The 21,801-nt window shown below is 58.2% G+C and overlaps 3 protein-coding genes across 4 annotated transcripts in view; 1 reads left to right on the top strand and 2 right to left on the bottom strand.

The window, feature by feature from the left end:
• LOC123350367 (galactoside alpha-(1,2)-fucosyltransferase 2-like) overlaps positions 1 to 21,801 on the top strand; it is a 70,592-nt gene that overhangs the window by 15,237 nt on the left and 33,554 nt on the right. The window lies entirely within an intron of this gene.
• The window catches only part of FLT3LG (fms related receptor tyrosine kinase 3 ligand), a 74,770-nt gene that overhangs the window by 22,460 nt on the left and 30,509 nt on the right, over positions 1 to 21,801 (bottom strand). The window lies entirely within an intron of this gene.
• LOC123350364 (galactoside alpha-(1,2)-fucosyltransferase 2-like) lies at positions 17,105 to 20,905 on the bottom strand. Of its 2 annotated transcripts, XM_044988910.1 has the most exons (3): positions 19,936 to 20,905; position 19,739; positions 17,105 to 18,731 (listed from the first exon to the last, which is right to left on the bottom strand). In XM_044988910.1, exons 1-3 carry the CDS (start codon positions 20,140 to 20,142, stop codon positions 17,659 to 17,661), a joined length of 1,281 nt encoding a protein of 426 aa, XP_044844845.1. In that variant the 5' UTR covers positions 20,143 to 20,905; the 3' UTR covers positions 17,105 to 17,658. The 2 variants fall into 2 exon arrangements, with proteins under 2 accessions (XP_044844845.1, XP_044844844.1); XM_044988909.1 differs by lacking the exon at position 19,739.

The raw sequence follows: 21,801 nt of genomic DNA, 5'->3' as shown, positions 1-21,801 counted from the left end.
GGCTCAGGGCTGGGGCAGAGGATTAGGGCACGGGGGGATGACGGGTTCAGGATGCAGGAGGCGGCTCAGGGCTGGGGCAGAGGATTAGGGCACAGGGGGATGAGGGGTTCAGGATGCAGGAGGCGGCTCAGGGCTGGGGCAGAGGATTAGGGTGCGGGGGGATGACGGTTCTGGCTGGGGCTGGGGCTGAGGGTTTGGGGCATTGGAGAGGCTCAGGGCTAGGGCGGAGGGCAGTGTACGGGCAGCCTGCCCTGCCGTTAGGAGGTGGGGGCCACTAGGACCCTGGGGCAGCGGACAGCAGTTGCTGCCGGGAGCCGCTGCTTTCTTCCAGGCAGGGACGCGGCGGGGGGGGGGGGCAGGGAGGGAGACCCGTGGGGTGGGGGGAGGTGCTCCAGGCAGGGCCGGGGGAGAGACCCGGCTGCAGAGATTGGTGGAGCCGAGCCCCCGGCCCTGAATATTCCTGGAGCCTGGCTCCAGGGGAGGGGGCGGCTTGCTGCGCCGGGAGAGTGGAGCCATTTCCCCACCCCTGCATTAGGGTGCCTGGGCACACCGGCACACCCCGCGCGCACGCCTGCGGTGATGCTACACGTGACGTTGCACTCCCGATGATTTTATGAAAATATGCTAATGAGTGTGACTATCTCGTAACTGGAATATGCTTCATTAAAGGATCGCTTGTAAGGTATCATGACAATCTACTGAGTACGGTCATCGTATTTGTATAAACGTGTCACTCTTGTATCTGAACTATCGCTCTGAGGGCCTATTGTAATTATGCAAAGTGGGGGCCATTAATGGTGGTTTGGGATCTTGACGGCTCCCAGCAACCAGGACAATTGAGTGGCTGGCTCCGTTTGCAGGCAGACCTTCCTGTGAGTCAGGCTGGGAGGAGTGAAGGCTTGGGGTGACCATGTCACCTGAACTGCAATCCATCTTTAACCTGGTGCTTTTCCAGTGAGAAGCAGGTGTGGGACCCCAGAGAGACGAAGGATTCCCGCCTTGTGCACAAGGTATCTAAGTGGGTGGAACAGAACAAAGGGAGCGGCCATCATGAGCAATCCCCTAGCTACCACCTGAGCTGGAACCAGGGCTGTACCGGGGGTGAGGATTGGGCCCAGACTAGTAAGGCATCCAGCCTGTGAAAGAAGCTTATTGAAACATCTCTGAGGGTGAGATTTGGTCTGTATTCAGTTTTCTTACTGTACTAGGCTTAGACTTGCGGGTTTTATTTTATTTTGCTGGGTAATTCACTTTGTTCTGGCTGCTATTACTTGGAACCACTTAAATACTCCTTTTTATACTTAATAAAATCACTTTTGACTATTAATTAACCCAGAGTATGTATTAATACCTGGGGGGGGGGAGGACAGCTGTGCATATCACCCCTGAAGGCGAGACAACAAATCAGGGAGAACAGTGGAAAACCCCAAGATTAACCCCACTTATGGACTAACGGCTCCAGAATGACCTTGCAAAATCCAGAGTAAAGTGGGAATTTACAAGTATAAAGCCGGGGTGTTTTGCCAGAGAACTCTGGGGTCAGGCCCAGGGCCGCCCAGACGATTCAGGGGGCCTGGGGTCTTCGGCGGTGGGGGGCTCCCGCTTCGGCGGTAATTCGGTGGCAGGGGTGTCCTTCCGTCCCGGGACTCACCGCTGAAGTGCCCCGAAGACCCGTGGCGGGGGGGGTCCTTCCGCTCCGGGACCCGCTGCCGAAGTACCCTGAAAACCCGGCACTTTGGCAGCGGGTCCCTGTAGCGTAGCTAGTGGGGTGCAGGGGAAGCAGGTGCTTCCCCTCAGCACATTTTGAAAAAAGCCGCCCCTTAGGCGGGGTTAACATGGTGCCAGAGGTGGGGCCCACGCTCCGCTCTGAAGCTGGGTCTGCCTGGCTTCCCTCAGCCTGCTGCATACCCCGATCAGCTGTGTCTCCCAGCAGGCGGGAGACAGCTGATCCCGCAGCAGGGAGGGGAAGAACTGAGCTCCGGCAAGCTGGGCTCCCGGGGAGGAGGAGAGGCTGGGGCCTTGGGGAAGAAGGGGGTCGGTCAGGGCATGCCCCTATAGGGGGCAGGGGCACCCACCCACCAGTTAACTGTTTATGGGGCCAGTGGGGGCCCACGAGCCATCAGCTGTTCGGCAGGGGCAGTAGGGTAGCTAGCTAGGGGAGTGCGAGTGCTTGCTGTGTCTGGTGGCCAAAAACCAGCTAATCAGCGAGGGGAACTGCCCCTGGAGCAAGGGGCTGAGCAGCTGAGAGACCCCACCTCGTTCTCCTACCTCTGCAGCAGCAGCTCCTAACCTCTCACCCAACTAAAGGCAACCAGTAGCAGCAGCTGGGAAGTGTATTTCAAAGAGGGTCTTTCTTGTGGTGAGGGTGGCTGGGGGGGACTGGAAACCCCCCAGGTGGCTGCGAGAGCCGGCACCTGGCTGCTGGCGGGATGGCCGTCTGCATGGTGGGGGGCAGGGGGCTCAGCCAGAGGCATCTCCAAAAACATCCCCTGCACCCGGGCAGCTGGATCAGGCAGGAGCAGCGCCAGGGTTTCTGGCGCCCTAGGCAGCATCCGGGGGGCGGCATTTTGTGCGCTCCCCACGGGGCGCGCGGGAGCTTCCGGTTCCGCTCCCATCGCGCCGCCGAAGCAGGACCCTCCGCCGAAATGCTGCCGGCGACAGCGGCAGTCCCTGAGCTGCTCCATTGCCTGCCGCTGTTTTCCGCGGCACGTCGGCAGAAGGTCCTTCTTCGGCGGCGCGACGGGAGCGGAACCGGAAGCTCCCGTGCGCCCCGTGCGGAGCGCACAAAATGCCGCCCCCCCCACCCAAATCCTGGTGCCCTAGGCGACTGCCGGCCAGGGGACCAGGACAGGCATTGATGGGGGGGGGGGGGAGGCGCATCTCCCAGTCTCCTGTGGGGTGGGGTGTCCCTGCTTGCCCCCCCTGCCCAGGCAGAGACAGTGGCCTTGTAGTGCGCTGATGTAAGCAGAGTCAGGATGAGCTCTACCCTGACATCTGGTGGCAAATTATGAGGAGTGGGCACAGGAATTTCAAGCATTTGCATTGGAGTGGGGAAAGGAATTTCAGGAATGTGCATTTGCAAACCCACTCCACTTAGCATAGCGCACAGCAGCCAGGTTATTTTCACAGCTGTGGGATCCCCAATTTCTTTGTTATTGGGGCAGGAGGAATAAAATGTTGTCACCCTGGTTAAGTAAATGAGGAACTACAAAACTGTCTTATGATAAAGGGTTTCATTATCAACTAAATAGTACTTGCTAGACAAGGGACATGGGATCCAAAAACCCAGTGCATTGAGAGAGGCTGGGGACAGGTATCTGTACCTAGTGGTGCAGGCTCCTTGTGTGAGCTGAAAGCACCAGCCCCACCTATGCCGCTCTCCATTGTGGAATATCAGAGTTGATTTTTGATTCCCTCAAGAATCTAGATACAGGTTACTGAGCTGAACTCACTTTGGGCTAATGGTGCACTAGCACTGGGGCTCCCCTACTGTGAGCTGAAATCACTAAAGAGCTGGAATTGCTGAGCTGAGAGCACTGAGTACTGTGCTAACTAGTGGGGGAGCCTGAAGCTATATGGTAGAGCGGCGTGGAGCAGTTCGTGGAGACACGGAGTGAGTGGAGCCGAGCAGTTTGTGGGGACGGCTGGCGCGGATCATGGGACGGCTGGCGGAGCAGAGCAGCTGGCGGAGCGGAGCAGTTTGCGGGGACGGCTGGAGGAGCAGTTCGTGGAGAAGGCGGGAGCAGAACCCCACGGACCACGTAAGGTGCCCCTTTCCACCCAGGCTGGGGGTGAGGACAGGGACCTCTGCAGATAGACTCTCGAACTCTGGGGCTGCACTGACCCGGGACAGAGACTTTTGGATTGTGGGATTGTTGGGACTGTGGGTGATCTTTGGGTTGCTGGACTCTAGGGACATTTGGGATATTGGACTTTGGAGTCTTGGGGTGATTTGGGGGTTGCTGGACTCGAGAGCCCGTGGAGAAGGACACGGCCCAATTTCCTGGGGTGGATCTTTGCTCACGGTTTAATCTATGAACACTAATTCAGGTGTTTTCCCAATTTAATGCTCGTGTTTATCTCATGTAATTAAACCTTTTCTGTTACACCGAGACTCTGTGCTTGCGAGAGGGGAAGTACTGCCTCTTTGAGGCGCCCAGGGGTGTGTGTAAGATTTTCCCAGGTCGCTGGGTGGGGGCTCGAGCTGGTTTCGCATTACGTGGTAGGGAAGGGCCCCCTATGTATTGAACCCGGCCCTTGCTGCTATCAATTCGGCCTGGCAGAAGGGTTACATTTTTGGGGGCTCGTCCGGGATGCTGGGTCAGTACCCCTCGCAAGCACATCTTGAGTGATCCATTGAATTGGGAAAACCCCAAATTGCCTTGTTGTTTTGATCTGTTGCATTTGAAAAAGATTAGAGTTTGTATAATGGCCCTACTCTTGTTAGAGGACTGGTGCAAGGGGATGAATATTGACCCCAGGAACTGTCTTCTGGTAACGGGGGTGCTGGAGGCAGTTGATGAGGGCTCAATAGAAACTATCTTAAGGTCATCCACTGAGGACCTGCGTAAGTGCAAAATGCATGGGTGTGTTTTTGTGAGGGAGGCGGGGGCTTTTGCTGTACTGTGTGAGCTGCCCTCGGCTGTGGACCCTCTATAGGTTCCAGGCACGATAGCAGTGGAAGATGGTGAGTGAAAGGTAATAACCACTGGGAGCCAGCCCTCACCAGCCCCTACCCCTGATGTAGAGTTTTTGAAGAAAATGTCGGCCTTTTTGGGGAAAGAGGGAAAAACTTTGGCTGATATGCCGGGTCTGTTGGGCCTTAAGCCGGGAGCCCCACACCGGGATCCTGCTCCTTCACCTGATGAGTGGGTGAAGGCTTTGGGGCAAGCCTTAGAGAAAATTATGCCACCCCACCCTGAGTCAAGCCCCTATCGTCAACTGAGGTTGTTTTCTGGGGATCCCACCCCAATACCTGTGGAGGAAGCATTTGAACCCTGGTTGGAGCACACCGCTGAGATGCTGCAGGAGTGGGCGGTGCCTGATGCTGAAAAGAGAAGGCGACTAGTAGAGTGTCTCAGGGGGCCAGCCCTAGATGTGATTCACACCCTGAAGCTTGGTAACCCAGGGGTCAAGGTGAAGGACTGCCTGGAGGCCCTGGATCACGCCTTTGGGAGAACTGAGGGTTCAGAGGATGTTTATTGCAAGTTCCTCAATGCGAGGCAACAAAAGGGAGAGAAGGTTTCTGCCTATATCCAGAGGTTGGAGAAGTTATTACAGAGAGCCATCATGAGGGGAGCAGTAGCAGTTGAGCAAATGGACCGGACTAGATTGGCTCAGGTTGTGAGAGGAATTCAGTATCAGAACCCAGTCCCTCTCCACCTTCGATTAAGGGAACGGCAAGATAATCCACCAAGTTACTCTTGCCTAATAAAAGAGGTCCGAGAGGAAGAAGAGAGGCAGGCAGCTGGCGAGGTTTGGGAGGTGCAGCAACCCCTGGCAACTGGCACAACATCCATGCGGATGCCCAAGGCACTAATGGTGAATCCTCAAGAGGAACTTACCCAGCGAGTGCAGGCCCTGACACAGAAAGTGACTGAACTAGAGAATACCTTTGATTCAGCCAAGACTTCGCGGTGCAAGGAACCCTCTGGTACCCAGGTCCAGAGGACCACGTTTAGAACCTCTGCACCACCCCGACAGCAGGGGAAAGGACAATCCTTCTTCTGCTACCGGTGTGGCCAGGGTGGGCACATTGCTGCGAGGTGTCAGAATGCAGAGAATCCCATCAAAAGCTGAGGACCACCTGGGGAAAGTCGGGAAACGGCCCCAGGGCCTGGGAAGGGAGCCGCCTCGGCCTGCAGGAGGTGGAGGCTCCCCTGGAAGGAACCACGCGGCCCGAATCCCCCCAGGATTGATAGGACCCGGAGCGGAGGTCACTGTAAAGGTTGAAGGGACAGAATGTAGAGCCGTGCTTGACATGGGATCCCAGGTGACCATCATATTCCAGTCGTTCTACCAGCAGATGCTTGGGCATCTGCCCATACGGCCCCTGACAGGGCTTGGCCTGTGTGGCCTCAGCATGGAGGAATACCCCTATCAGGGCTATGTCATAGTACACCTGGAATTCCCAGAAGAGATTGCTGGGGTCAGACAGGAGGTGGACACTGCTGCTTTAATATGCCCTGACCCCAAAGGAGCCTCTGATGTGTCTGTACTAATAGGGACCAACTCCAGCCTCTTTAGGATACTTGCCGATTACTGCAGACAGCAAGCAGGAGACCAATATCTGAACACCTTGGTGATACACACACACTGTGCCGCGGCCTACAGAAAAATTGAGGACACAAGAAAAGTGATGCCGGATTTGCCAGTGGGAGCACTGAGGTATGCGGGCCCGGTCCCTTTCGTGGTGCCTGCAGTGTCAGAAAAGGAGGTGATTGTCCGGAGTACCTGCCTAAAAGGCAGTAAGGGAACATTAGCTGTGGCAGAGCAGCCAGCTGAGGGAGGGCTCCCAGAAGGAGTGCTGGTTCTCAGTGGAGTCATAACCCTACCTGCTGAAGCCCAGGAGGAGGTGACTATCCTGGTTGCTCATGAAACATGCTGTGATGTGTTTGTAAAACCCGGGCAGAAGATTGCAGACATCTTTGAGCCTGAAAGCATGGTGAGACCGCAGCGTGAAGCTGAAGTTCCAATGATAGATCCTGCAAAGTTTGACTTCGGGGACTCACCACTGTCCGAGGAGTGGAAAGATCGCCCGAGGAAGAAGCTTTGTGAGAGATCCAAGGTGTTCTCACTACATGAGTGGGACGTGGGATGTGCCAAAGGAGTGGAACACCACATCAGGCTACAAGATCCCCGACCCTTCAGGGAGAGGTCTAGGAGGATTGCCCTCTCTGAGATGGAAGACGTACGCCATCATCTTCAAGAGCTGATCGCGGCGGGTATCATTACAGAGTCCCGAAGCCCCTATGCCTCACCCATTGTGGTCGTTGGTAAGAAGAGTGGAAAAATCCGGATGTGTATTGACTATCGCACCCTAAACAGGCGCACTACAGTTGATCAATACACCATGCTTAGAGTACAAGATGCCTTGGACTGTTTGCTGGGTAGCCAGTGGTTCTCTGTGTTGGATCTTTGGAGTGGATACTACCAGATCCCTCTGGGAGAAGAGGATAAGGAGAAGACAGCCTTCATCTGCCCGTTAGGGTTCTACCAGTTCGAACGCATGCCCCAAGGGATTTCTGGAGCACCTGCCACATTTCAACGACTTATGGAAAAAGTCGTGGGGGACATGAATTTATTGCAAGTGTTAGTTTACTTGGATGACCTGATTGTGTTTGGAAGAACCTTGGAGGAACATGAAGAAAGACTTCTTAACGTGCTCGATAGGTTGGAGGCATATGGTTTGAAGCTTTCAATTGGCAAATGCCAGTTCTGCCAAACCTCAGAGAGGTATGTGGGTCACATCGTGTCCCAAGAGGGTGTGAGTACTGATCCTGATAAAATAGAAGCACTCACTACCTGGCCACGTCCAAGCAACTACAGAGAACTCAAGACCTTTCTTGGATTTAATGGCTACTACCGCAGATTTGTGAAGAACTATGCCACGACTGTAAAACCTTTGAATGATCTTACCAGGGGATATCAGTCCAGCAAGAACAAATCTAAGACCAAGAATAAAGGGCCTTCCGTGCAGATACACTATGGCCCCTTCGAACCCTTTGGGCCACGGTGGGATGAGAGATGTGAGAGGGCTTTTTGGGAAATCATTACTCGCCTAACTCATGCTCCCATCCTAATCTTTGCTGATCCAAGCAAACCGTTTATCCTGCATGCTGATGCCAGTTTGGAGGGTCTGGGAGCAGTACTGTATCAGGAGGTGGAAGGCAACCACAAACCTGTAGCCTTCGCCAGCCGAGGGCTGTCTGACAGTGAAACTCGCTATCCCATCCACAAGCTGGAGTTCTTGGCCTTAAAATGGGCCATCACTGAGAAATTTCGAGACTACTTGTCTGGTGCTCAGTTCCAGGTGTGGACAGACAACAACCCACTGACTTATGTGTTAACAAGTGCTAGGTTGGATGCTACAGGGCAGAGATGGGTGGCCGCCTTGGCTAGCTATGAGTTCAGCATTCAATACTGATCTGGGAGAAGCAATGTAGATGCCGATGCATTGTCCAGACGTCCGCAGGCACCTGAAGTTGCTGTGATACCCACGGATGGAGTGAGAGCTATTTGCAGCGTGAGTCGCCGAGAGGCGGAGGCCCATGAGAGCCTTCATGGATGCGTTGCTGAAGCTTTGGGCCTGCCCCCTGAATGCTGCCTTCTGCTTCGGTGAACTATATTGCTTTGGACCAATCTCCCTTGCCCGTGCTCAGTGCGGCTGACTGGCAGGAAGCCCAGCTGCAAGATATTGACATTCGTGATACGCTACTTGCCAAAAGGGAGGGGCGAAGCCCGGCTGCGGTTGTCCCGCCCAACCCAGAGGGCAAACTACTATTGAGAGAATGGACCAAACTAAAACTGATTCAGGGAGTGCTACACCGCGTGACCACAGACCCTCTGCAAAAGCAACGGAACCAACTAGTGCTGCCGAAAGAGTACAGAGCCCTGGCCATGAGGGCCCTGCGTGATGACTTTGGACAGTTAGGAATGGAGAGGACCCTGGAACTTATCCGCAATAGGTTCTATTGGCCCCGGATGGCCGAAGATGTTCGCAGGAAATGCGAAACCTGCGCTCGATGTGTCCAAAGGAAAACTCTGCCCACGAGGGCTGCATATCTGAAGAACATCACCAGCAACAAACCTCTGGAGCTGGTTTGCATTGATTTCTTGTCCTTCGAAGTAGACAAGAGGAATATTGGGAACATTCTAGTCGTGACCGACCATTACACGCGATATGCGCAGGCATATCCCACACGTGATCAGAAGGCCACCACTGTCGCTCGAGTACTGTGGGAAAAATATTTCTCAGTTTATGGATTCCCAGCCCGGATACACTCGGATCAGGGGAGGGATTTTGAGAGTCGCCTTCTAAAGGAGGTGCTAAGAATAGCAGGGATTAAAAAGTCGAGGACAACGCCGTATCACCCGCAGGGTGACCCTCAGCCAGAGAGGTTCAACCGAACCCTGTTAGATATGTTGGGGACTTTGTGGCCAGAGCAAAAAGCAACCTGGAGCCAACATGTCGCATTTCTGGTGCACGCCTACAACGCCACAAAGAACGACGCTACGGGAGTCACCCCATATCTCTTGATGTTTGGGCGAGAACCAAGATTACCCATAGACCTGTGCTTTGGTGTATCCGAGGATGGAGATAGCTATGAAACTCATCAGCAATATGTATCCCGACGATGAGAAAAGCTGCGGGATGCTTATCACTTAGCTGCATCTGCAGCTCGGAAGAACGCAGACCGCAACAAACATCGATATGATGCCAGGGTACGTCTGCAAGAGCTCCAGGCAGGGGACAGAGTCCTGCTGCGAAATTTGGGTATTGCTGGCAAACACAAGATAGCTGACAGATGGAAGGCAATACCTTACTTGGTGATGGAAAAGCTAGGAGACCTGCCGGTCTACAAGATCGAACCTGAAGAGGGTCCAGGGCAGACAAAGACCGTGCATAGAAACCGTTTGCTCCCGGTGGGGGAATTGGTGGGCAGCCCTTATGACATGGGCCACAACAGGGCAACTGGGCAGAACGAAGGTGCTGGACCCAAGCCGCCTTCCAACGTGGACAGCCGGCCCCCTGCAGCTAACCTACCCCTACTCAGCACCTCTGAGAGTGAGTCTGAGGAGGAAGACACAACCAGGGCGTATCCTGGGATGAAGACAAGGCTTCAGTCTCAATCAGCTGAATCAAAAGAGAGCACCCCCTCTTCCGCCTTGGCAGAAGTATTTAGGCCCATTCCTGACACCCCTGCCCCTGAGCCACTGGTGGGACCCCCATGTGATGACACACACAGTTTATTGAACAGTGGAGACATACAGGTAGAGGATGTCCTGAGCACTTTCGACCCTCCACGGTTAGAATTAGAAATGCAGGGGCCTATGCCAGTATCCGAGGGGACCTCACAGGACACCTCCCCATCCGTCGCTCAAGCAGATGTCCCCCCTACCACAGCAACAGAAATTCTCAATAGGCGAGACAGGATAATAAGACCAGTGAGATGGTTAACTTACGATGCACCTGGGGTGACTAGTGAGGAGCCAATACATTTCTCTCTGAGGCCCTTTGGAAGGGACCAGTGAGTTGGTATAGCAGGGAATGTGATTTGTCGGGACGACAAATTCTCGGCTGGGGGGAGGATGTAAGCAGAGTCAGGATGAGCTCCACCCTGACATCTGGTGGTAAATTATGAGGCGTGGGCAAAGGGATTTCAAGCATTTGCATTGGTGTGGGGAAAGGAATTTCAGGAATGTGCATTTGCATTGGCAAACCCACTCCACTTAGCATAGCCCTCAGCAGCCTGGGATGGTTATTTTCACAGCTGTGGGATCCCTAATTTCTTTGTTATTGGGGCAGGAGGAATAAAATGTTGTCACATGTGGCTGTATTTATCTCATTGTGCTGATGGTGCTGCTTCCTTGGCGTGATGAGGACATTATGCTAAGATGAATCGTGACAATAGTGTCCTGGTGTGATGGTGGTCGCTCTGTGCTGGTCATGGGAATCTTGCATTTTTGTAGGGTGGGTTGGTGTAACCCTGTTGTTCCCAGGAAATTGGAGCCGCAAGGTGGGTGAGGTAATATCTTTTACTGAAGCAACTTTTGTTCAGGAGAGAGACAGACAGACAAGCTTTGGAGCTTTCACGGAGTCTTTTCTTCTTCCTTGTGACAAACTGGGAATGTTCTTAATGTTTTCTCTGAATACTGTGGGGGGGCCTCAGTTTCTGGCCGACCCTCTGTCGCCTGGCAACTAATGGCCAGGCCCTTCCCCCCTGCAAGGGGATGCTAAAGGTGTGGGAGGACAAAGAGATCAGGTGACCTCCTGGCCCGGGGAAGGAGCTGAGCAGAGGAGGGGCTGGAGGGGGTTGTGAGTCTGGAGCTGGCTGGGGACGAGGAGTGAAGTGCAGACGTGGGGGTCTGGCTCACTGCCCCCCGGAATGGACCCGGCCGAGGGGTCTGGTTCGCTGTACCTACAAGCTCTGTGTTAGACCCTGTTCCTGTCATCGAATAAACCTCTGTGTTACTGGCTGGCTGAGAGTCACGTCTGACTGCGGAGTGGGGGGGCAGGACCCTGTGGCTTCCCCAGGACCCCGCTGGGGCGGGCTCGCTGGGGGAAGCGCACGGAGGGGCAGAGGATGCTGAATGCTCCAAGGAGAGACCCAGGAGGTGAAGACCTGTGAGCTTCTTGCCCTGGGGACAGTCTGCTCCAAGGGAGAGGAGGCTCCCCAAAGTCCTGACTGGCTTGGTGGGGAGCAGTTCCAGAGCATCGCCCGGGGACTCCGTGACAACTGGTGGCAGCGGCGGGATGTACTGCACCCCGTGAATGGCGATTCTTGCAGTAAGTGACTGGGGAGCAGTAAAATGAAGGAGGGATGATGAGGACCAGGCGTGCTGAAGGCTCAGAGAGGGACGGTTTCAGGGGTACGGTTAACCTCTGGGAGTGTGTGACCAGCGAGAAGGACGGTTGGAGGAACGGGGTCCCCCTGAGGACGGCAGTGAGCAGTCTCAGGGATGGAGGCGCTGGCTGCTTGACCCTGGGAGAAAGAAGGATTTTTGCAGTACCAGGGTTCCCCTGGGGATTGCAGGAGCGGTCCCAGGGGCGGAGGAGGCTGCAGCTCAACCCTGGCAAAGAGGTGGTGACCATGAGAAGGGCTGGCGCACCAGGGGTTCTTCCTGGAAACCGTGGGGAGTGGCTTTGTGGGGAGCAGTTCCAGAGCGTCGCCCAGGGACTCCGGGACCTTCCTGAAGAAGCGTCCTGTGAAAGCGCCAAAGCTCGTCTCTCTCACCAACCGAAGCTGGTCCAATAAAATATATCACCTCACCCACCTTGATCTATATCACCCCCCCCATTACCTCACCCACCTTGATCTATATCCCCCCCGCCCATATTACCTCACCCAGCTTTCCAGGACTGAGGTTTCATGATGACATGGGAAGTGCTCTGACTGGTCCTGACTTCTCTGTATCAGCCCCTCTTGCGCTGCAGCCCAGTACCTGGGGGCTGGGGGCGAGATCAGGGACTCACGGACCCAGCTGGGAGGGGAAGGGCACCTCCTCCTCGGCCTCTCTCGCTCGCTGCCTCCTTTTCCCCGAGTGCCTCATGATGCACAGAGCCAGCGTGGCCGGGTGCTGCATTGGAGTCTCCCAGGGCAGCCCCCCACCCCCCTCTCCCCCATGCGAACCCCCAACAGACCCTGCCCACCTCTGTCTGATTGTCTCCCATATGCGGGGGACTGTGCCCCCCCCCCGCGCCTGTGTGCTGCCTGCTTCCAGGGCCCGCAGATCGCAGAGCAGCCCCCTCAGGAGAGATGAGGGGCTGTCCCCGCGGGTGCGTGCGCAGCCCCCCGGAGTGCCGCTTTGTCCCGTTATAGCTGACTTTGTGTTAGATCGGGTCGCGTTATAGCGAGGTAGAGGTGTAATCTGATATGTCGGGTGGTGCCTTTTGAATGTGTTCGCTCCCCCTGATGTTAGAACCTGGCTGCGCCAGTGGCAGGTCCCGGAGCGGAAGGACCCCCCTGCCGCGGGTCTTTGGAGCACTTCGGCGGCGGGTCCCGGAGCGGAAGGACCCTCCCCCCACCGTGGGTCTTCGGGCCACTTGGGCGGCGGGTCCCGGAGTGGAAGGACACCCCCCCCCGCCGCCGAATTGCCACCGAAGACCCGGAGCAGAAGAAGTTCCAGGAGCCCAGGCCCCGCGAGAGTTTTCCGGAGCCCCCGGAGCGAGTAAAGGGCTCCAGGGCCCCTGAAAAACTCTCGTGGGGGCCCCTGCGGGGCCCGGGGCAAATTGCCCCACTTGCTCCCCCCTCTGGGCGGCCCCGGTCAGGCCTGCAAAGCCTCAGAGCATCGGCTCGCGACCGACGGAGCCCAGCTCCTCCCTCGTGCTCAGTCTAACTGGCCATTAGATTGACTGGAGCTACGACAGGCTGGGAACTATAAGACTGTGTGTGTGTGTGTGTGTGTGTGTGTGTGTGTGTGTGTGTGTGTGTGTGTGTGTGTGTGTGTGTGAGATTGAAGGCACAGGCTGTATTTTCAATAAACGTGGCGTGTCGCCTTTCCCCCCGAAAAAGACCTTGTGTGCTTCTTATAAGCATAACCTCACCACTAGACCCCACTTCCGTCCCAGAGCCGGGGACAGAACCCAGGCGTCCTGGCTCCCAGCCCCCCTCGCTCTAACCTCCCAGACCCGGTGACACCATGTCACGGAGTGTAGGGGGATCAGGTCCTGCACCCCCGGCTCCCTGCCGATTCACCAGGACTCTCAGCCAGCCAGTAAAGCAGAAGGTTTATTTAGACGACAGGAACACAGTCCAACACCGGTTTTGCAGGCACAGATAACCGGATCCCCCCGGTTAGGTCCATTTTGGGGGCCTTACAGCCCCCCTCGGGGATCAGAGCCCTTTCTCCCTGCTCCCCTGTTTCCCCAGCCAACAACAGTCTGCACAGCCCTCTCTGGCCCCTCCTCTCTCCTCCGCTTCCTTCCCGGGGCAGGAGGTCACCTGACCCCTTTGTCTCCAACACCTTTAGATGCACCTTTGCAGGGAGGGGCCGGGCCATCATTTGCTAGGAGACGGAGCTTCAGGCATTTGGCTGCATGGCCTTTTGCTGCTAGAAACTTAGGATCTGTACCCAGCCCCCAGTGCGAACAGTCCCACTTCGTCACACCTCTCCCCCCTTCGAGACCGAACTGAGCGGGGTCACTCCAGCCCGTGACCTGGGGAAGTTCGAACCCACCTACATTCCCACAGAGGCCCCAGGGTCCCCCCCGTTCTGGGGGAAGAGTCACCCCAGGTCATTCCAGTTTCCTGCCCCCCTGTAGGTCGGGGGGGCTCGAGGGCACTTGCAGGTTGCAGGGGGGAAGCTTATGCCGCCCGCGCCCTTTCCCCACCCCAGTACCCCTGGGGTGCACGCGGGGCTGGGGCCTTCTCCCCACGTTCCAGTCTGGGGGGCTGTGATTCGGGCTCTCTCGGTTCAGAGCCCCCCTTCTGACCCTGGCCCCCCTCTGGACAGGCTCCTCGGGGCGGGGCCCGGGCCTTACAGCCATCTTCCCCCTGTCCCGGGCCTTCCTCCCCCTCTGGCAGAAGTCACAGCAGCGGCAGTGCTGCCGGACATGGGCAGAGACCCCAGGCCAGTAATAGTTCTGCAGCAGCCGCTGCTGGGTACGCCAGGCTCCCGGGTGCCCTGAGGGGGGAATGTCATGGGCCTGGCACAGCAGCTGGTGGTGATACTCCTGGGGTGCCACCAGCTGCCTCCTGATCCCCCCTGACTCCATCTTCCCTGGGGGAGCCCATTCTCGGTACAGGAACCCCTTCTCCCACAGGAACCTTTTCCGGCCACCTCGTCCCATGGTCTGTCCCCCCCCGAGGTTGGCCAGGTCCCCTATCCTCCGCAGGGAGGGGTCTTCCCGCACCGCGGCCTGGTACTCAGCTGCTGGGGCAGGGGGGGGGATCTGCTCTCTCTCACCGGCTGGGTCCGGGGCCACAGCCTCTCTGAGCCCTGTCCCTGGGCGTTCCCTCCCCACCAGGTCAGGGTCCGGTGCCCCGGGAAGAGTGCCTTCCCCGGTGTCAGGGTGCAGAGCCCTGCGCCGACTCTGACTACGGTTCACGGCCGGGGCACCCCGGGTGTTACTGGGCCAATCCTCAAGATCCCCCCCCATTAACACCTCCGTGGGCAAATGCGGGTGCACCCCCACGTCCTTCGGGCCCTCCTTGTCCCCCCACTTTAGGTGCAACCTCGCCACAGGCACCCTGAGTGGGGTCCCGATCACACCCCTTAGGGTCAGGTAGGTGTTGGGCACCATCCGATCTGGGTCCACCACCTCGGGCCGGGCCAGCATCACCTCTGTGCCTGTGTCCCAGTACCCAGTGGCCTCCCTCCCGTCTACCTCCAGGGGAACAAGGCACTCGCTCCGGAGGGGCAGCCCTGTGCCCACCCTGTAAACCCAAAACTCAGGGCGGGGAGCATCCAGCCCCTCGGAGGGGCCGACCCGGGGCCCCCCTCCCTCCTTCGCAGGGGGTACGCGGCCAGCCCCCCTTTCCTGCGAACGCTGCCCCTCATCCGGCTGGGTCTCTACCAGGTTGACCCGGTGTGGGGTTGGTCTGCTCAGTTTGTCCCGGAGCTTGGGGCACTGGGCCCGTATGTGGCCCGGTTGGCCACATTGATAGCAGCCCATGTCTCGTGGGTCCCCTCGAGTGGGACGGCTGGACCTGACGCCAGATGTTTCCCTTTGGTGGGGGCTCTCCCTCGGCCCCTTCTGGGAGGTCCCATGGGGACTCTCTCTCTGCGTTGAGACAGACCTGCTCCTTCAAGACGCCTCCCTGCTATCCTCTGCCCAACGGTCCACAAACTCGTCGGCCAGCTGGCCTGCATGCTGCGGATTCTCCGGCTTCTGGTCCCTCAACCACAGCCTCAGGTCCCATGGGCACTGCTCATACAGGTGCTCCAGTACGAATAGGTCAAGCAGGTCCTCTCTAGTTTGGGCCCCAGCTGTCCACTTGCGGGCATACCCCTGCGCCCGGTTGACCAGTTGTAGGTATGTGACCTCCCGGGTCTTATGTTGACTCCGGAACCTCTTCCGGTACATCTCCGGGGTCAGCCCAAACTCGCGGAGCAGGGCCTCTTTGAACAGGTTGTAGTCCCCCGCCTCCGCCCCTTTCATTCGGCTGTACACCTCCACGGCGGTGGAGTCCAGTAAGGGGGTGAGGAACGGGATCGTGTCTGCAGGGTCAACCTGGTGCAGCTCGCAGGCATTCTCAAAGGCCGTCAGGAAGGTGTCTATGTCCTCCCCCTCCTTACGCGGGGCCAGGAAGTTCTTATCGAAGCTCTTTGTAGGCTTGGGCCCCCCCTCACTCACCGCAGCCGGGGCCTTACTGTTGCTCAGTTGGGCCAGGGCCAGCTCATGTCTGCGTTGTTTCTCCTTCTCCCTCTCCTTGTATTCACGCTGCTTCTGCTTCTCCTCCAGCTCACGCTGGCTCTGTCTCTCTCCTCATGTTCCCTCTGTTCCTTACGCTCCTCCAGCTCTCTCAGTTTGATCTCTCTCTCCAAGTCCAGCCGCCTGCGCTCCACGGAGGCCGAGCGTCGCCGGGACGATCCCCTGCTGGCCGGGGGGGTCACGGTGCCCTCGGTAGCTGGGCTCCTCCTCCCCCTCCCCCTAGGCCTAGGGGTGGGAGGCCTCAGGGAGCCCTCAGCAGCCGGCTGACCACTCCCAGCGGGGACAGACACTGGTGCCTGCGCTGCATCTGCCCGGCTGCTTCCCTCAGAGACAGGGATCGGTTCCTTCCTGCGATCTCCCTCCTCCAGCCGGGCAATCAGCTGGGCCTTGGTGAGCTTCCCATGGCGCAGCCCCCCCTGCTTGCACAGCTCCACCAGCTCACACTTGCGCTTCTGGGAATACATCTTCCTGCTGGCCGCTCGCAGGCCGGGGTGCTCACCGCTCCCCACGGGTTCCAGGGGGACCCCTAGTGTGCCAGTCCTTCAGGTCACCGCCTCTCTGCCAGGGTCGAGCTGCAGCCCCCTCCGCCCCTGGGACTGCTCGCTGTGATCCCCCGGGGGACCCTGTTACTGCAAAGTCCTGCTCTCTGGTCACACTCTCCCAGGGGTTAATCGCCCCTTCATTTTACTGCTCCCCAGTCACTTACTGCAGGAAGCGCCGTCCGTGGGGTGCAGTCGATCCCACCGCTGCCACCAGTTGTCACGGAGTGTAGGGGGATCAGGTCCTGCACCCCCGGTCTCCCTGCCGATTCACCAGGACTCTCAGCCAGCCAGTAAAGCAGAAGGTTTATTTAGACGACAGGAACACAGTCCAACACCGGTTTTGCAGGCACAGATAACAGGATCCCCCCGGTTAGGTCCATTTTGGGGCCTCACAGCCCCCCTCGGGGATCAGAGCCCTTTCTCCCTGCTCCCCTGTTTCCCCAGCCAACAACAGTCTGCTCCACCCCCTCCGGCCCCTCCTCTCTCCTCCGCCTCTTTCCCGGGCCAGGAGGTCACCTGACCCCTTTGTCTCCAACACCTTTGTAGGGAGGGGCCGGGCCATCCGTTGCTAGGCGACAGAGTGTCAGGTATTTGGCAGCATGACCTTTTGCTGCTAGAAACTTAGGATCTGTACCCAGCCCCCAGTAAGACCAGTCCCACTTCGTCACACACCACACCCCATATTCTTCATAGAATTGCTCCAATATAATTACAGCTTCACCGTGATCTATTTTGTGCAAGAGCCGGCATGTGAGGTATCATTAGAAAGGTGACGATGGGCTGATTAGGATTATGTTATTTGTGTGAACATACCAGGCCTGTCTCTGAAGTCAGGAATATCGACTCTGTAACAGTGACCAACGGGTTTCCCCTTGGGGAACGCCCAGCAGACAGCAGGCCGGCTGGGCCGTTAAGCAGAACAATACGTCTTTGAAGAGGCTCCTCTCCCACCAGCTTGGGATGGGACAAAGCGTCTCTGACTCGTGGCTGCTTTCATCACGTGATCCCAGCTGAGCTCCTTTAGCCAGTCGTCCCACTGCGCAGCGGGGAGAGATCGGCGTCGATCCCGATCCACTCGGGCAGGAAGGCGGCCGCAGGCTTGAAGATCTTGAGGAAGGGAGAGTCGGGGAGGGTGTAGTTGGCCAAGTAGATGGTCTCCCCCCCAGCCAGGTAACCGGCCCAGATGCCGAAGCTCCCGATGGTCATGATCGTGTGGTTGCAATGAGCCAAGAGAGCAAAGTCCCTTCCCGGCGACGACTCCTTCCCGTCCCCCGAGAAATACACGTCCCCCCGCGAGGCGTCGATGTTCTCCCGACACCACTCCATCCCGTTGCTGGTCACCACGAAGACCGGCTCCTGGTACTTGGCCCGGAAGTAGCCCATGGCCTTCTCCAGGTAGGCCTTGTCCGCCACCACCCCGTTCCAGACCTGGGGCATCACCCGGACGTAGTCCCCCCTCCGGACGTGGACGCCCACGTAGGTCACGTTCCGGCGCTGCCCACGCAGCCCGGCAAGGTACCGGTTGGCCTCCTCCTTAACGTGGTCGTGGAAGGAGAATTCCTGGAGGATCTCCTGCCGGAGGTGGTGGTAGAAGGTCCAGGAGCAGGGGTAGCCCGTCAGCCGGACGTATTTCCCCTCGATGTGCCTGTACTCCTCCGACATCCAGTCGTGGAGCTCATAGTCCTTCCACGGGATGTCCTGGACCATGTCGCTGGAGAGCACGGGCAGGGTGATGCGGAAGAGCGGCGCCAGCTGCTGGTGCATCTCCGGGAGGATGTAGGCCTGGCGCCCGTTCATCTTGGCCATGGCGTAGAGGGTGGCATATTCCCCCATCTGGTTCCCCAAGCGCCCGATGGAGTTCACGGTCCACATGTCCCGCTCCGTGGTGGGGGGCGTGGCTGGAGACCCCTTCGTTGTGTTCAGGGAGGGGAGACTCTGTCTTGTGGTGAGGAACCGGCTGTGTAGGTGGATGAAGAAGGAGAAGATCATGATGGCCAGCAGGTAGAGGCTGAGCTGGCGGTGCTGCCGGAAGGAGACCCAGGAGCCCAGGGCAGTCATGGCTCCCAGCGGTGATGACGGATGGAGATCCCAGCCTGGGGGAAGGGGGTGAATAGAAGGGAAAGGGGGGAGGGGAACAGGAGTGGGAGGAAAGGGGGGAGGATGGATGGGGGGGTGGTTAGAGGAGAAGGGGGAGGGGCTCTTCCTGACCCAGTTCCCTCTGTTCCCAAAAGGCCTCTGGCTGCCAGCAGCCCCCCGCCCCCACGCTGCCCCCCCCCCGGCCCAGCCCAGCCGCGGGGGCAGGTGACCCCAGCTCCAGCAGGACGCGTGTTGTCGGGGGGAGCAGAGCCACCGCTTGACCCCGGATCGGCCCCTTCAGCCACCATCCAACCCAGGGGCAGGCGAGAACAGTCAGAGCAACAGTGTCTCCCCCCCCGGCCTGCTCTGCTGGTGCCCCTCAGACCTGATCCGCAGCCCCCCCCTGCTGAGAGAGAACCCAGGAGTCCTGGTGAGCAGTGGTGGGGAAGGGGGGTCACTGGGGCAGGAGGGGGCTGCCATGACTGCAGGGGGAGAGGATGGAGGGAGGGTGGAAATGGAGAGGGAGGGGAGGGGGAGATGGGAGGAAGGTGAAGATTGAGGGGAGGGGAGGGGAGGGAACAGAGGGAGGGTGGAGATGGAGGGGGAGGGGAGGGGAAATGGGGGAGGGGACGCAGGGAGGGGTAAATGGCGGCAGAAGAGGTGGAAGGAAGTAGCCCCTGGCGGAGGAGTGTGGGGCCGGGTGGGAGGTTTCCGAGCCGAGGGGCAGGACAGGAGATTCTGGGGTCCGGAGGGATCTGGGTGCTGAGCCAGGGTGACTCCCCTGCCCTCCCCCCGGGCCTGCGGCCGAGGTCCCAGCCCGGGGTCCATGGGCCCGGCTGCACCAGGCCTCTCACCACCCCCGGACGGACAGTTTGGGAAGTCGAGCCAGGCCAGCGTCAGGCCACGCCCCGATCCCACAGCACTCAGAGCAGGGGGGGGCTGGGAGCCAGGACTCCTGGGTTCTTGCCCCGGTTCTGACAATGGGGCGACTCCCCTTCACACCCGCCAGCTGCCGGGCTCCAACCCTCCTCCCCCAGCTCTTGGGTCCCGTCCCTGTCCTTCCCCCACCCCCGTCTCTGTTCCCCGGGTCAGGTCGCCGGCTGCCGCGCGAGCGAGCTGCTCTGCAGCGGTGACATCCTGCCACAGCTTCCTGAGCCAGCGCCCAGGCCGGAGCTAGATGTGAGGAAGTGTCACCACTGGTCGGGGGGGGGTGTTACTCACCCCCATTCGTCGGGGGGGTGGTTCTTGATGCTTTTCGCAGCCCCGCTCAGTGCAGACAGGGGGTGTCCCGCATCCCAACAGGGTCCTGGCACCTCCAGGCCCCCCGACATTCAGACCCGGAGCCGCACAAGCCGGGATGCCCGGCAGACGCATTTCCTGTCTGCAGCTGGGTTCCTGTGCCGGCTCCAGCGCGCCGGCTGCAGCCATTGGCCTCTCTCAGGCGAGTGGAGCTGGGACACGTCTGGCCGTAAAGGAAGGACCAAAAGTCGCCTCATTATCTCTGGGCTCGCGCCGCTTCACGGCCGGGGTTCGGGCCCCAGGTCCTGCCCCGGGCCCCGAGCGCCAGCCTCACTAGCACAGCTGGCAGGGCTGGCCCCAGGGGGCCGGGGCTTATTTCCTGTCTCGCCTTCGGGGGTGTTTGCCTCACCTCTGAGGCCGTCACTGCCGCTACCTCGTTTAGCATCGGACACAATGGATTTTTCCTGCCGTCTCTCCCAGTCGCTCACTTCTTCTTGGGCATCTGGGCATGTGCGATGGCTTTTCACACCCTTCCTCTAACCACGCCCACGTCCTTTGCTCCTCACCCCAAAGGAGTGTGCAGAGAATTTCAGCCAGGATTACGGTTTACAAAGGGTTACGTGGTTACTAAAGGGGTTACAAAAGAACCTTACCCAACTTCGCTGGCAATGCAGATAAGAGACAAGATCTTACAGCCAACACTGTCATGAAAAGTTCTCCTAAAACCAATGGGGGCTATAATCCGCCGTAAGGACCGTTCTGGTCTGTTCCTGCCTTAAGAGGGTTCAGACACAGGCAGCCTGGCTGATGCGGCTTTTCCAACGACCCAGGGTCGTTCCTTAGAATCATAGAAGATCAGGGTTGGAAGGGACCTCGGGAGGTTCTAGCCCAACCCCCTGCTCAAAGCAGGAGCAACCCCAACGAAATCATCCCAGCCAGGGCTTTGTCAAGCCGGGCCTTAAAAACCTCTAAGGAAGGAGATTCCACCACCTCCCTAGGGAACCCAGTCCAGTGCTTCACCTCCCTCCTAGTGAAATAGTGTTTCCTAATATCCAACCTGGACCTCCCCCACTGCAACTTGAGACCATTGCTCCTTGTTCTGTCGTCTACCACCACTGAGAACAGTCTAGATCCATCCGCTTTGGAACCCCCCTTCAGGTAGCTGAAGGCAGCTATCAAATCCCCCCTCACTCTTCTCTTCTGCAGACTAAACAAGCCCAGTTCCCTCAGCCTCCCCTCATAAGTCATGTGCTCCAGCCCCCTGGTCATTTTTGTTGCCCTTTGCTGGACTCTCTCCAATTTGTCCACATCCTTCTTGTCGTGTGGGGCCCAAAACTGGACACCGTATCCAAATGAGGCCTCACCAGTGTCGAATAGAGGGGAATGAGCACGTCCCTCGATCTGCTGGCAATGCCCCTACTTATACAGCCCAATGTGCTGTGAGCCTTCTTGGCAACAAGGGCTCACTGCTGACTCATATCCAGCTTCCCGTCCACTGTAACCCCAGGTCCTTTTCTGCAGAACTGCTGCCCAGCCATTCGGTCCCTAGTCTGTAGCAGTGCCTGGGATTCTTCCGTCCTAAGTGCAGGACTCTGCGCTTGTCCTTGTTGAACCTCATCAGGTTTCTTTTGGCCCAATCCTCTAATTTGTTCAGGTCCCTCTGTATCCTATCCCTACCCTCCAGCGTATCTACCACTCCTCCCAGTTCAGTGTCATCTGCAAACTTGCTGAGGGTGCAGCCCACGCCATCCTCCAGATCATTAATGAAGATGTTGAACAAAACCGGCCCCAGGACCGACTCTTGGGGCACTCCACTTGAAACCGGCTGCCAACTAGACATGGAGCCGT

Source organism: Mauremys mutica, chromosome 15 (genome assembly GCF_020497125.1).
Source record: "Mauremys mutica isolate MM-2020 ecotype Southern chromosome 15, ASM2049712v1, whole genome shotgun sequence".
Lineage (NCBI taxonomy): Eukaryota > Metazoa > Chordata > Testudines > Geoemydidae > Mauremys > Mauremys mutica.
The sequence above is the reverse complement of the archived record's forward strand: the minus strand, read 5'-3'. Positions and strand labels throughout refer to the sequence as shown.

What these genes read in the sequence shown, in the direction of transcription:
- LOC123350364 (XM_044988910.1), bottom strand. Translation starts at nt 20,142, where the DNA reads ATGGCTGCAGCCGGCGCGCTGGAGCCGGCACAGGAACCCAGCTGCAGA.